We start from the raw sequence: 13182 nt of genomic DNA on the forward strand, positions 1-13182 counted from the left end.
CCAACAGAATTAGAAACTATTTTTCAAACCGAAGAACTCCTCAAATCTATGCTGAAAAAAACAATCCGACCTCGGGGAGGATTGAACTCCCGATCTTGCGATTAACAGTCGCACGCCTTAACCACTGGGCCACGAAGTCAATTTATTTTTTAACGCATTATGTTGACTGAAACTTGGATTCATCTTCAGTGTACTTGTTCCAAAGCTTGTATCCTAATTTTGCTGTATAACAGCCATGCCAAATCTTCTCAACATACCACTTATTATCAGTCTTCTAATATAATTGCGAGAATCGTTGTTATAACTTCGATTAAGTGCTCAATCGTTTTTTACAGGTAGATATTAATGCATACTTATAGATGAAAAAACAAAACAATTACTACCATGTCATGCAACTGACATTGCGTGGGATATACAAGTATACTTGGACAGAACACTGAAATTCTGAATAGATACTATTGACTTTGTCTTTTTGCTTTTGAACAGTGGTTGTACACCTGAATGGTGCCGACGCCGCCTGAAATCATAGTGTAATTGGCTATCACGCTTCCGGATGGAAGAAATCGGGGTTCGATTCCTCGTGGTTATCAGATGTCCAAAGCCCTTCAGCTCTCTACAGCCCAACCTTTTTCTCGCCCTATGGGCTGAAGGAAGGCAAACCCTGGCAGGGGCCAGGTGTAACTTCCGCGAGTCGCGGGTATCAAATTCTTGATGTGTTTTTCTTAGTCGACCTTAGGTGAAGGTTATAAGTTATTTTTACAGACGATAGATAGATACTAATGCAAGTTTATGGAAAAAAAAAAAAACAATAATGCAAGTTTATGAAAAAAAATAAATGAATAGTGAAAGTGTTTTTCGATTTCATATTGGTGTATAGCTGAAGCTCAGTTGAATTTAGAGAGCTCAAATCTACCAGTTTTCAGACAAAATGTAATATATTGGTGAGGATTATTCGTTGCATGAAATGATGGTACCGCCGTACACTATAGTGTCAGTGTCGATTATGATCACGCAAGCACAATTGAGTCACATTTCTCGGAGGTTCGGGCTGCCGCTCGTCCGTTGCTCGGTATGAACACGAATCAACTGGAAAGAACATTTGACGCTAGTAATGCAATCTAGTCTCTCACATTAGCGATTGGTGCCCCACGAATAAGTTGTGCCCTAAATTTCGCAGTTTGTTTTGTCTTGTGCACATGATCGTGAAAGCGATGAAATTAATGCCCTTACGATCAAGATCCATGGGTCCACTTCCACAGTCTCGCTCGTGAACGTATGGCTTCTCTCCATGGTGCCATGACTAATCCGAAAGTAGCTGAAAAAGATGCGTTTTCTTGGGTACAGCAACAATAGATCTAGCAAAAGTATGTTCAAAGACTTAGCACGAGCCTTATCGGTATTGGATGATACTTGTGAAGTAGTTCTTGATGTCAATGAGTTTCTTCATATACTCAATCGGTACGATGTGTGCTATCCATAAAAAGTTAGACTCGAAGGACCCATAGACCTGGATTGCATCTTAAATACATGTTTTCACGTCCGTATGAGTCGTTGTCATAATGAAAGCTTTACTGCACCAGCTAATATCACTTATTCAACTTGACTTTTATACCATTGTGAGAACCAAGACAACACTTTTACTTCAAATTGCACTTAAACCTGGGAAATTTAGACAAAACGAAAGAATTTCAGAGCCACCAAACTTGTTGAACTAATTCGGATGACATACACACATTTCCAACACATGCCAGTCTTTTGAATAATATGGTAATACAAAAGTCTGCTCAATTGAAATCTTCCTTGCTAACTGGCAAGGAGTTAATATTTGACTCAAGTTCTGGACTAGTTTTGTCAGCAACTTCCGACGAAAATTGCACCACATGGTTATGAGCCCATGAGATTTTCATAGACAAAATGCACCTCGCAATTATCACTAGATGGTATCTAGGAGGATGAGTAAGCGGGCGATTGTTGTAATTGATCTCCAAAATGACTTTGTTTTTGGTACTTTAGCTGTACCAGATGCAGAGCGAATTATACCTAAGATCAATCAGTTGATCTCGGACAAGCTGTTTGATCTTCTTGTCGCAACCCGTGATTGGCATCCACCTAATCACACTTCGTTTGCTACGCAACATGAGGCAGAACCTTTTGAACAAGTTCCGTTTTGCAATCCCCAGGATAGTCTGAAGATAAAGCTCGAGACGGTGTGGCCAGATCATTGTGTACAAAACAGCTGGGGTGCAGAGTTGGTTTCTGATTTCAAGGAAGCCTTCGAAAACAGCAGCACCCCACATCTTTTAATTTCAAAAGGATACCTAGTTGACAGAGAATACTACCTGGCGTTCGGGGACATATGGGGATTACACCAAACTGAATTAGACTCAGTTTTAAAGGATCATAATATCGACGAGGTGGTTATATGCGGATTGGCATTGGATTATTGTGTGTTTCATTCTGCTCTTGACTGTGCTAAGTTGGGTTACTCGACGACTCTTTATTCCGATCTCTCTTGTGCCATTAGTCCAAAAAATCATGGCACACAAATTTCTGCATTGAGGAGCGCTGGCGTATCTATCAAGGCAGGACCATATTGAAAATTGGCAGTTTATATTGCATGTTCTGATTTCAACTAAATAAACACAATTTAATTTTTGTATTATTGTTGAATAGCACGGCGAATTTTGATGCCGCATCATACGGCTGAAGGCAGTGAGGGGAATGCGAGGGGATTGAAGCTGTAGTCGATTAATTGCGGAAACCCGACGACGGAGTGGCTGGCCGTGAGGGAAGCTTCTCTTCGTCATAGCTGACACGTGTCCTTGTTGGCATTTGAGGTAGAGACACAGATCGCTTATTGAACGGCGGATTATTCCTCAAGCAACAACCACCGCAATTAACACAAGAAAGATGCCGCAGTCCCTTTTCACATAGCTTCACGCCACTATTTAGGTCACATTCACACTTGAAGCATTGGTGAATGGGAACCTCCTTCGCCACGCTAGGTTCAGAGGCGAATAATAGAGGTAGTTGCAGAATTTTGCTTGTGAGGCGAGGGGGAGGAACTTACATTTTATATATGACGCATGCAGGCAATGTCAGCACGTGTGATGCAGTTACACCGATATCTTCGCGTGGCAAAACTACCGTTGAGAAGTGCTTCCCGCAATCACAACATGTGCAGTACACCGAGTAGTCCTGTTGTGATTTGATCTTACATCTCCAAGGCACATCTGACGTAGCTATCGGCCAACATGTGATTAATTATGGTCTAGGTGAATCTCCGATCTAGACTCGACGCAAAAATTCCGCGGTGGGCAAAGCCGCACCTTATAACGACAGCGTTGTGCTTCGAGAATTTGCACCTCGTGTCACCATGAAGCGTTGCTTATTGCTCGAGACTCAACCTCGTCATTAATTGCTTTCTCCTCTGCTCAACTAGAAAAACCTCTATGTCCTTCTCCGAAGGGAGTAATGCTGGATCAGGGAGTGTTTGCAGCAAGGTTTCCGATGCTACGTCGGCGTACTCACGGAAAAGCTCTTTGCTACGTTGGCACTCGTATGCATAAATTTCATCATCAACCAGACCCTCATTCAACGCAGGGTAACCGTAAGCGGTCAATAACGTATTCGCTGACAATGCCACTGGGGAAATGTAGTCTTGCCCGTAATAAATACCACCAAAACCGCTTGAATCAACAGTGGATGCCAAGTTGCTGTTGTTGTGAGTTAAAGTCTTTTTAGCTTGTTGTTCAGCTAAAAATTGCTTTACATCTGGAAGATCCCTTGCACGTCCAAAATAACGATACCCATCAACTGAAACCAGGCTCGCAATTGGTACGGCACCACCATGCGAAATGTAGTCTGGTCCCCCTAATTTGCGGATGTGATGTTCCCACGCTCTCTTCTCCTTATATAGCCGATTGAGATTGTCATTGAAAGAACGGAGACTGCTCTCAGTGGTGGCAGGATCATTGAGTCTTGTGAGCGCAGTCGAAATCTCCCCAAGAATTGTTTGGCGCCACTTCTCAGCTTGAGGTAAATGAGTTACCTTTTGAACTCGGCGAGGTCGGTATTGAGGGTTGTATTCTATTGATGGATTTGACATGTAGTATGAGCGCGAATCGACATCATTTTGGCTGATACGCAGTACAACGACACCAAGCGAGTGATATCTGGCACATGATGCTACATGAATGAGCTACGTGATAATCTAAGCTAGTAATCATCTTCGTCCTTGGAAGCGTCAATTCATCTATAAAGTATCCCAGCCTCCAGCATCAGAGACTGCGTCGAGTGATCGAACGATTATGTTGGGAACGTTATGTTGAAGCCAGATATTCTTTATGAAATCTTGGTATTTAGGAGGCATCAAGTAAAACGTTTTCAGTCGCTTGGCAGGGTCTGCAAACACCTCCCCTTGATCATCAATATACGGCGCAGTGTAAAATGTCCCCCCATTATTATGCAATAACAAAAACACCCGTTCACGAGGAAGCCAAAACATGCCATTGCTATTGGCGCATTCCCTAACAACATGAGTGGTGCACTGTCCCTCTTTGTATCCTGGAGTTTTTTGCTGCACGTCTAAAACCTCAGCACACGTCAAGCACACCGCTGGCGAGTCGTATCTTCTGAACGGGTAGTCGTACCGATCGGAATAAAAGTAACGAGTAAAAAAGGAGTCCAACCTAGACGGAAGATTAATGAGTCTGATGATACCTGGATATTCAAGCCGTATCAATTCATTTTGACTTTTTGATACTCCTCTCTGTAGTACCTTCGTCATCACAACGCCTTGCCATGAGTCGCTGTCTTCTACTGCAAGTCGCATGGTTTCAGCAATTGTGGGAAGGCCGAGATATGCTGTAATACGATCGGCTTCGCCTCTGTTCAGATATGATTTGTTGACATCTGCAAGACCACATTGCACACTTGCAAATATTGCAATACGACGTAAGAATGGGGTCACTTGCTTCACAATTAGCGAATATATGACGCGACTGAACAGCGGATCGTTGATGATGGAAAACTGATCGGTATCGATAAAAGCACAAAATATTTTTTTGCAGTAGTCCAAAACGAAGTATGGAATTTCCTCTATTTGAGGCACATCGAGCACGGAAAATTCATTTGTGGGGACATAGAATTCATAGACTCCAAGATTGTAAGCCAATGACACCACAGCCTGTAAGGTGGCACCCCACAAACATCTTTCCATTATGAAATGAGCTCCGAGTCCCAACTGCGGCAAAGGAACACAGTCAACTAAAATTCTGAAGAAGTCACCGCTAAAAATCAGTTCCACCAATCCATCATTACTAATTTTGAGATAACTCGAAAACATCGTCATAGTCACATCAAGTCGCAGTTGAGATTCCAGTGGCAGTTGAAGTTTCATGAAGAGTCCAGATATTCTGAACTGATACAACACCCTCAAATTGATCATATTAATGAATGATATTTGGTCCGCAACCGTGTCGTTTCCTGCCACACCTCGAAGTGCAATTTCAGTACTCTTTATGGTGTTAACAAGAAGTAACAGCAGATCCAGCTTAACAACTTCGGGAAAGCAAGTGAATGCAAACAAATGAAACATGTGCAATATCAAGTGCCAGAATTGCACTTGTTGTGGCAGCATTTGTTTGTTTTGGCTTTGAAGATTTATAATTTCTTTGGCATGAGTCGTCAAGAGAGCTTTCACGTCAATAGCCTCCTTCAATTGTTCGGCGAATTGATGAAACCATTCTGGTTGAGTTCGTAAGATCAGCAGGTAAAGATCACCTATATGATCAGACTGTCCACTATAATCACACAATTCTCGCATGCTAAACTTATTGCTGGTCCACAAAATTGGGTAAAACGAGTTATTCAAGGCTTTGCACAACGGGCACAAGAATTCTTTGCGATCAGGGTTCTCAGGATAATTGCGAGTGATTTGATTCTGCCGATTTCGATTGGTGACCAAGTAATTCATATAACAATTGTAGTGCATTCCGTGCCCACAACTCAGCAGCACCAAATTATTTTCGATGCAGTTAGGATCGTTAAAGCCTGGACCGAATACGTTGTTCTCCCGAATTCGGGCTTGATAATCATGCCATTTTGATGTCTTTGATTCCAGTGTTTGGGAAGGAGTAGACTTACCTGCTTCAAGATAGCTTGTGGGGACATTTAGTGGTTCAGGGTCATCCAAATTAGCACTATCGGAGTAAGCGCTCATGAACCAAAATGGATCATCAAATGGAACTTTACGGAACTCACAACTTCGAGAGATATACGTAATGATACCAAATGGACCTGCATCTTCATTAGTATTTTGGCAAAGTATGCAATGCGGTTCAGGAAATCGCCATCCTAGATCACTGTCACTCTCATCAGAGGTCAAATCTTCCACATCCATATCGGCACCATCCATATTGCGGAGAAAGTCGGACTGTTGTTGCTTAAATTTTGCCATTAACTTTTCCTGCCGAAGTTTGGCTATTTTCTTTTTATGATCGACATCAATCTCGGGCGAATCCTCCTTATGGAATTCGAACAATACAGCAGTATCGAAATTAAAACCGACCACAGTCTCAGTAAATTGGTCCAGGTGTTTCCAAATCTCGAATATCGCACGAATTTTAGGGTGATACCTGATAAAACCATCATCCTTCAAAATTTGATACAACGGAACTATTGTTGACCTTAACTTTGATACCAGCGTATTGTCCTGAAGGGCAGCCGCGTGAAGCAAATGAAGCACTGTCATCATCAAACCATCACTGCTTTCAGTACAGATAGAGTGTCGAAGTGCATGAACAATGAATTGAGTAAAATATGTCAGCTCAATGAAACGTTCGCGAGACTCAAATCCCTTTGGTGGTTCCATAATTGTCGGTTCGAGAACAACTTGGTGAGCAGGAATCCTCATTTCTTTAGCTCGACGTTCTTTCAATATTTTAACTGCATCGTCTCGAGTATTGGCAGAGTAGCTGAAATAAAACGGATTGACCTCAGCATAAAATTCGGGCTTGAGTGTAAAAATGCCCACATCCAGGGCACCCAGAGGAGGCAGATAATGAGCAAGGGTCTCGAGCTTATTATTGAATTGCTTTTCTGCAACGATATTGTCTGGTATCAGCGAAATGAGCTTCGAATAAGGCATTGGGCCGAAACAGAGCAGATGAATGATCTCTTGTCGAATACGATGATCGATACCTCTATCATTTTCTGTGAGAATGTATAAGAAAAGAGCTGCACATTCTTCAAAAATATAAGGTAAGGTCTTTCTGTCATAAACTGACTCAGCATTATCAGTTATAGTGGAAAGGATTTGAAATCGATCCAAAATGAGATAAACCACCAAGTTTGGGTTGGCTAAGTTCACAAAAACCTGAATCAAAAACAAATCGCGCAAAAGACCATAATCTCGAAGGGACAGCAGCTTGTAAAGTTGTAACTGATTACGTACTGTAAATCCATTTCGAACCCAAAAACCCAGCTTTATTTGCGCCAACAACGCAAGGGTACGAATCGGATAGTCGAAAATGACGGCTAAGGGATCGCCATGTGCATAACCTACAACTTTGACAGCCTCCTCGAAGATAGCAAGCACGTCATTTAACGTAGCAAACTCGGCAGCATTCAAAAGCCCTCCCAAAAAAGAGTGCACTGGATGTAATAGCGCCGCCTTATCTTGCGATAGAGACACTTCCGTAACCATCGCACCTGTCAATGGCTCTAGCTTAAGCGGTGCATAAGGTTTGATGTCAACGATGTCAGCATTGAAATTGGGATATTCACCACCCTCGAGTCGATACAATCTTTTGAGAGTCAACAAAATTGCCTCGCTGAAACGATTATATCTTTCAGCGGGATCAGAAATCTCCTTTCCGCAGCGTATCATCAGGTCCAGCCCTTTGAACAAATGCAGCGAGGTGAAAAGTGCATTATAGTCCGAACTTTCGTACTCAACATGACTATCGTTTTCCCTTTTAAGAACAGGTTTCCCCTGTATCAATACGAGCATGTCTAGCATAGCTTCCACTGGATCCGGCTTCAAAATAACATCTCCAAGTAACCCTTTCCCTAGCATGAAGTTTACATCAAAAAATAGTTTACCAAGCTTTTGACTTTTGAACAGTTTTATGCTAACATCGTTGGTCTGAATGACAGCATTAGCTGCAGCGACACTTTCCGTTGTGAGGAACCCATACACAACAGCTAAAAGGCGCCCAAAACCGCCATTATTGAATATGGTTCGAATGTTAGTAGAACAAGAGAAAAGCTGAGTGGAAAGCATCAGCATGACGTTAAGTTCTGGCTCTCGATCTAGCTTCACAAATTGATCTGCAACGACTAAATGAATATCCAAATATTGGCAACCAAGCATCGGACGATACTTCAAGTTCGTAATAAGCAGCGCATTAATCACCCTGGCTAGATTATTTCGTGCCTGCTTCCATAGCCGTACATCAAAGTAGACGAGGTACTGGAATCGCAGTCCTCTGTGACTTGTTCGTGGATTGTAATCATCGGTAGTGACATTATAATTACATCGTGAACAATCTTCTTCTGATAAAGACCACAATTTGGCGGTATTCTCCCAATGACTATGGTTAGCTATCGGTGGTGCCGGTAATTTGGGTATACGGAGGTCATAGTCAAGTTTACCAGTTGAATAAACACTCTCATCTGCTCGAGGACCTGGAAGAGCCAGAACACCTGGTTCCCAACGCTCACAAAATACTTGGCAAAACATTTCCTGCATGGGAGTGCTTACCTTGAATACTTCCAGGAATTGAAACTCATCTAACCAAAAAATGATCTCATCAACCATATCCTCGCGAAATACATCCCTCAGCAGCCTAATACCTGTAGACAAACCAGTGGCAGAAAGTACACCCCGTCGCTGCTGAAGAACAGCAATATCAGTCAGCTCGGCCACTTTGGCTCGCCCGTAAGCTTCAACACGATCTGCAACCATAATAGCAAATTGTTTCTGCTTACGCAGTGCCAACCTAATGCGCAGAATAGCATCGCGGTACAAATGAGTTTGGTCATTGTACAATATGAGGCAGTATTTATCCAGATTTTGGTCAACAATTTCAGAACTACCCCGGTAGCCATAACAACCCTGATCTAGCGTCAGTTGCCTGCTATGGAGTTTGATTTCTGCTTCATTTTCTGAGTCACTGTCCAAATGTTGATCCAGGTATGCAAGTACATCAATACAAAAGTTTAAGATGACCCGTAAAACTTTCGCGAACTGATCTAACACAGGGTCCGGGAGTGGAAGTGGAAGTTGAGTTGGGACAGGACCATCATAAAGACGGCAAGGTCGGTTGAATTCCCACGCCTCGGGATCACCACAATCACACACTCCGCCTCGCTCAAGTTGAGTAGTGTAAATATGGATTTTGTGACCTTCATGATCGTCCAGATTGAAGCAGTGTTGACACAATGCCACGGTCTCATCATGTGAGCAGGTGAGACACCGGTATATGGCTTCTCCTCGACTGAAGATGCGGCCACATGGGCGCTGGTAGTGGTTCACCATATGCATCAAATGATTATATGTAGGGTCTCTGACATGTGGAATCTGAGTATGGTAAGTTTGATATCGCCATTGAAGCCGATCCAAAGTTTCTGAAGCTGGCTCTGGTGAAATTTCTGTGCCGTCAGGATGAAATAAACGGGGAAAATAGAATGGGAGAAACTCTCTTCCTTTCGCCAAAGCCGTCATAATTATACGGCGAAGTCGGATTCTTGTATCATCTCTGAATTCAAAGTTTGATTCAGAGGGGAGGCGTATGAGTTCCCTTTTGAGGAGCGTGACATGATCAATCTCGTCCATGAGATGACAATGAACTTAACCTGTTTTTTCGAGTGAGTGGCGACTGGTGAGCTGGATTTGGCGTAGGCTAGAGAGGTGACGTAGGGAAAGACATGAATGCGTCGACAGCTAATTGTAGAAAATAATTCATCTGAATTTCATCTGCTGTCTGCGTAAAGTTCTGGTGGTGGTTAACTTCACTTTGTCGCACTCGACTTTCTTCCCATGTCGTCGTCCACATATCCGACAAGCGTGGCGGTGAACGTCGCCAAATTCAACAAGGTCAACGACTTGGCTGGGTTGGTCAATGGTGCTGCGTGTGGCATATTGCAACTTGAAGGGTTGAATGGCTTTCTTTATTACGCCGTCAGCTACACGTTGGTGAACACGCTATTCGTTATAATAAGTTGTCAAGGCACCCCAAAAAGGTTTTTCCAGGGGTTTCTGGTGTTTGCTAATGGTTTTATTGGCAACATTGCCGGATTCATCATGATGTGGTGTTTAACTGGTGCATTGGTAAAGGCTTGAGGACCGTGGCAAATGATTCAAAGCACTTTTATGAAATCGCTAACGGATAAAGCGGTATACATTCCAATTGGATTACTATCTACCCATTCTATTCACTTCATTACTTTGATCAGTAGAATGAATACGACTTATATGTTTGATGCAAGCATCCTGCCAAAAAACACACGATAACTCACTGAGTCCCATCTGTATTAAATTTAAAAGGCGTCATTGTTTCTAGTTGACGGCTATCTGTAGAGGCATTTGGAATCAGTTTGACTTGATGAGGTACAATTCCGAAACGATTGCCGCAAAAGTCCTTCTGGAATAGAATTGCAGTGTCGGTAGTGCTAAATAAACATGGACGCAGCTTGTAAGTTCAATGTCGTATGATTTTGGTCTGTCTCCTATGTTTTCACTTGATTTGTCAACGAAAACACCACCCAGTGCCATTTACAAGCAATGTCATTCCAACGAGACTTTTGTTTATCCCAACTCAATTCAAAAGTAAAATTGTGTCTTCCACCCGGATCTGCAGTACCGGAGATTATGCAATCACTTCATCGGAGGGACCACACATGCACCAAATTTGAACAGATTGAACAGCATCTTGTGTTTTGATGCTATGTCGTAGATCACAAGATCATTCCTAAAACGGTTCAAGTACTTACGCTACGTTAGGTGAGTCCAAAACATCCGGAATTGCATGATCCGGGGAGTGCAAGCATATCACAAAAGAAGATAAATGTACTGACGTAAGCATTGTAAGACTCCACGAATTGAAACGTCTCAACTCTACTTAAAGATCAATTGAGACATTTTCGTCGAAGTTGCCTTTTCGAGTCTCTCCTCCTATCAACCAGCCATGCATTCCAGCAATCACCGCACCGAAAATTCAACCAATTCTTGCTCTCCGCATAACCATGGAAAAGATCGATTTATCCTCAAATTCCAGAAAGATCCAAGACGCCTACGACAACGTTGTCAATGGCAAGTGCAACTATGTTGTCTACACAGTGAGTAAGCTGGGGGCTCTTGATGTTGAAGCCACAGGTTCTCCTGGTGATCTCGACGAGTTCGTTGATCAATTCAATGACGGACACATTCAATTTGGCCTTGCACGCGTCACTGTTCCGGGTTCTGATGTCACTAAGAACTTATTACTCGGTTGGTGCCCTGATAACTCACCCGCCAAGCTCAAGTTGTCTTTCGCCACAAATTTTGCAGACGTCGCTCGCGTACTCTCTGGTTATCACATTCAAATCACTGCCCGTGATCAAGAGGATCTTGATGTGAATGATTTCATCAATCGAGTGGGTGCAGCTGCAGGTGCTCGCTATTCCTTGAATACCGGAAAAGCTCCTATAAAGAGTGCCACCTCGCAGTCGAAGCCTGTAACTCAAGCTAAGTCAGAGCTCAAGCCAGTCAAACCCGCTCCAGTTCCCAGTTTCAAGCAAAAGCCCGCTGCTTTGTCGAAGCCATCCTTCACCCCCAAAACTACGGGCAAGCCCATTGGCACCTCAAGCTCAACTTCAAACTCCAAGCTTCCAATCTCTTCTGCTAGTAAATTTTCTCTGTCATCAGCGAAGAATGATGATGATGATGATGATGGGTGGGGTGACGAAAAGGAGTTAGAAGAAAGGGACTTCGACAAGAAGCCCTTAGAAGATGTTCCCAGTGCCTACAAGCCCACCAAGGTGAACATCGAAGAATTGAGAAAGAACAAGCTGGACACTATCTCGCTGACTCCGAAACCTTTCAATGCCGATGCCAATGACAAGGTAGACGCCGAGGACTCGGAACCCAAGTCTCTCGCTGAGAGAATGAAGGCTTACAAGGATAACGAAGATGGCAGACTAACTGAACTCCCGAAACCCAAAGTTCTGCACAACGTGTCCAACAGATTCAAACCTGCCGAATCAAACTCGGGTCCGAAGTTTGGCGCGAAGCCCAACTTTGGTTCCAACAATGACCGCAAGGATCACTTAGTTGGCGGATTACTGCGTGACTTTGGTGGGTCGGATGGTTTGACACCTGCGCAACAATGGGCCTTGAAGAAGGGAAAATACAAGAAGGTCGATCCTGATGACATTGCCGACGGAGTTGCTCAGACTTCGTTGCGCGATGATGAGCAACCTGCTCAATTCACCAAGAATGAGGAAGAAGAGGAAGAAGCAGAAGAGGAACGAGAAGTTCCGATTCCTCCTCTGTTGCAATCAGCCAAAAAGAGTGAACCGGTACGTAGTATTCCTCCACCTTTCGTGAAGGAAGATAATGCCGTCGCTGCTCCCTCCCCGTCATTGCCCACTCGTGACGAATCAAACAAAGACGATCAGGAACAAGACTCGTCTTCGACTGCAAACAACGAGGGATTGAGTGCTAATGCCGAATACGATCATGTCACTGAGGAAGACGATGAACTTGCATTTGAGGAGGGCGATGTAATCATTCAAATTGACACTTCCACTGATGAAGAATGGTGGATGGGTACCAACAAGCGAACTGGTAAAACAGGCCTCTTCCCAGCGAATTACGTGTCGTTAATTGAAACGTCCCGTACTGAAACCCCAGCTTCTTCCTTGCCCTCAAAAGATCAACCTGCGCCACCTCTGTTGCCCGTGAGAAATGAACCCGCAGCTCCCCTGTTGCATCAAGAAGAAAAGCTGTCAGAAGCAATCGCTATTGCCCTTTACGACTACGAGAAAGACGAGGACAATGAAATTGGTTTCGCTGAGGATGACAAAATCATTAACATTGAATTTGTTGACGAAGACTGGTGGAAGGGAACTCATGAGAAAACAGGCGAGACTGGTTTATTCCCTTCAAACTTTGTAGAGCTCCAAAACTGAAATACG

At 43.4% G+C, this 13182-nt stretch overlaps 5 protein-coding genes across 5 annotated transcripts; 3 read left to right on the top strand and 2 right to left on the bottom strand. All coding sequences in view use genetic code 12, as the record gives it.

Annotated features, from left to right (window-relative positions):
• Positions 1-1937: 1937 nt before the first annotated feature.
• On the top strand, positions 1938-2597 carry PNC1 (nicotinamidase; the record flags this gene model as incomplete). The annotated part of the gene is made up of 2 exons (XM_034154522.1): positions 1938-1956; positions 2023-2597. 2 exons carry the CDS (start codon positions 1938-1940, stop codon positions 2595-2597), a joined length of 594 nt encoding a protein of 197 aa, XP_034013252.1.
• Positions 2598-3388: 791 nt separating this feature from the next.
• Positions 3389-4108, bottom strand: ISY1 (Isy1p; the record flags this gene model as incomplete). Its single annotated transcript, XM_034154523.1, has 1 exon — positions 3389-4108. The coding sequence occupies one exon, from the start codon at positions 4106-4108 to the stop codon at positions 3389-3391; it is 720 nt and encodes a 239-aa protein (XP_034013253.1).
• Positions 4109-4255: 147 nt separating this feature from the next.
• Positions 4256-9841, bottom strand: DIURU_001929 (putative ubiquitin-protein ligase; the record flags this gene model as incomplete). Its single annotated transcript, XM_034154524.1, has 1 exon — positions 4256-9841. The coding sequence occupies one exon, from the start codon at positions 9839-9841 to the stop codon at positions 4256-4258; it is 5586 nt and encodes a 1861-aa protein (XP_034013254.1).
• Positions 9842-10045: 204 nt separating this feature from the next.
• DIURU_001930 (uncharacterized protein) lies at positions 10046-10348 on the top strand (the record flags this gene model as incomplete). Its single annotated transcript, XM_034154526.1, has 1 exon — positions 10046-10348. One exon carries the CDS (start codon positions 10046-10048, stop codon positions 10346-10348), a length of 303 nt encoding a protein of 100 aa, XP_034013255.1.
• A 902-nt stretch (positions 10349-11250) lies between these two features.
• ABP1 (Abp1p) lies at positions 11251-13176 on the top strand (the record flags this gene model as incomplete). The annotated part of the gene is made up of 1 exon (XM_034154527.1): positions 11251-13176. One exon carries the CDS (start codon positions 11251-11253, stop codon positions 13174-13176), a length of 1926 nt encoding a protein of 641 aa, XP_034013256.1.
• Between the last annotated feature and the right edge of the window lie 6 nt (positions 13177-13182).

The sequence above is a fragment of the Diutina rugosa genome, assembly GCF_008704595.1.
Source record: "Diutina rugosa strain CBS 613 chromosome Unknown scaffold37_size135356, whole genome shotgun sequence".
NCBI lineage: Eukaryota > Fungi > Ascomycota > Pichiomycetes > Serinales > Debaryomycetaceae > Diutina > Diutina rugosa.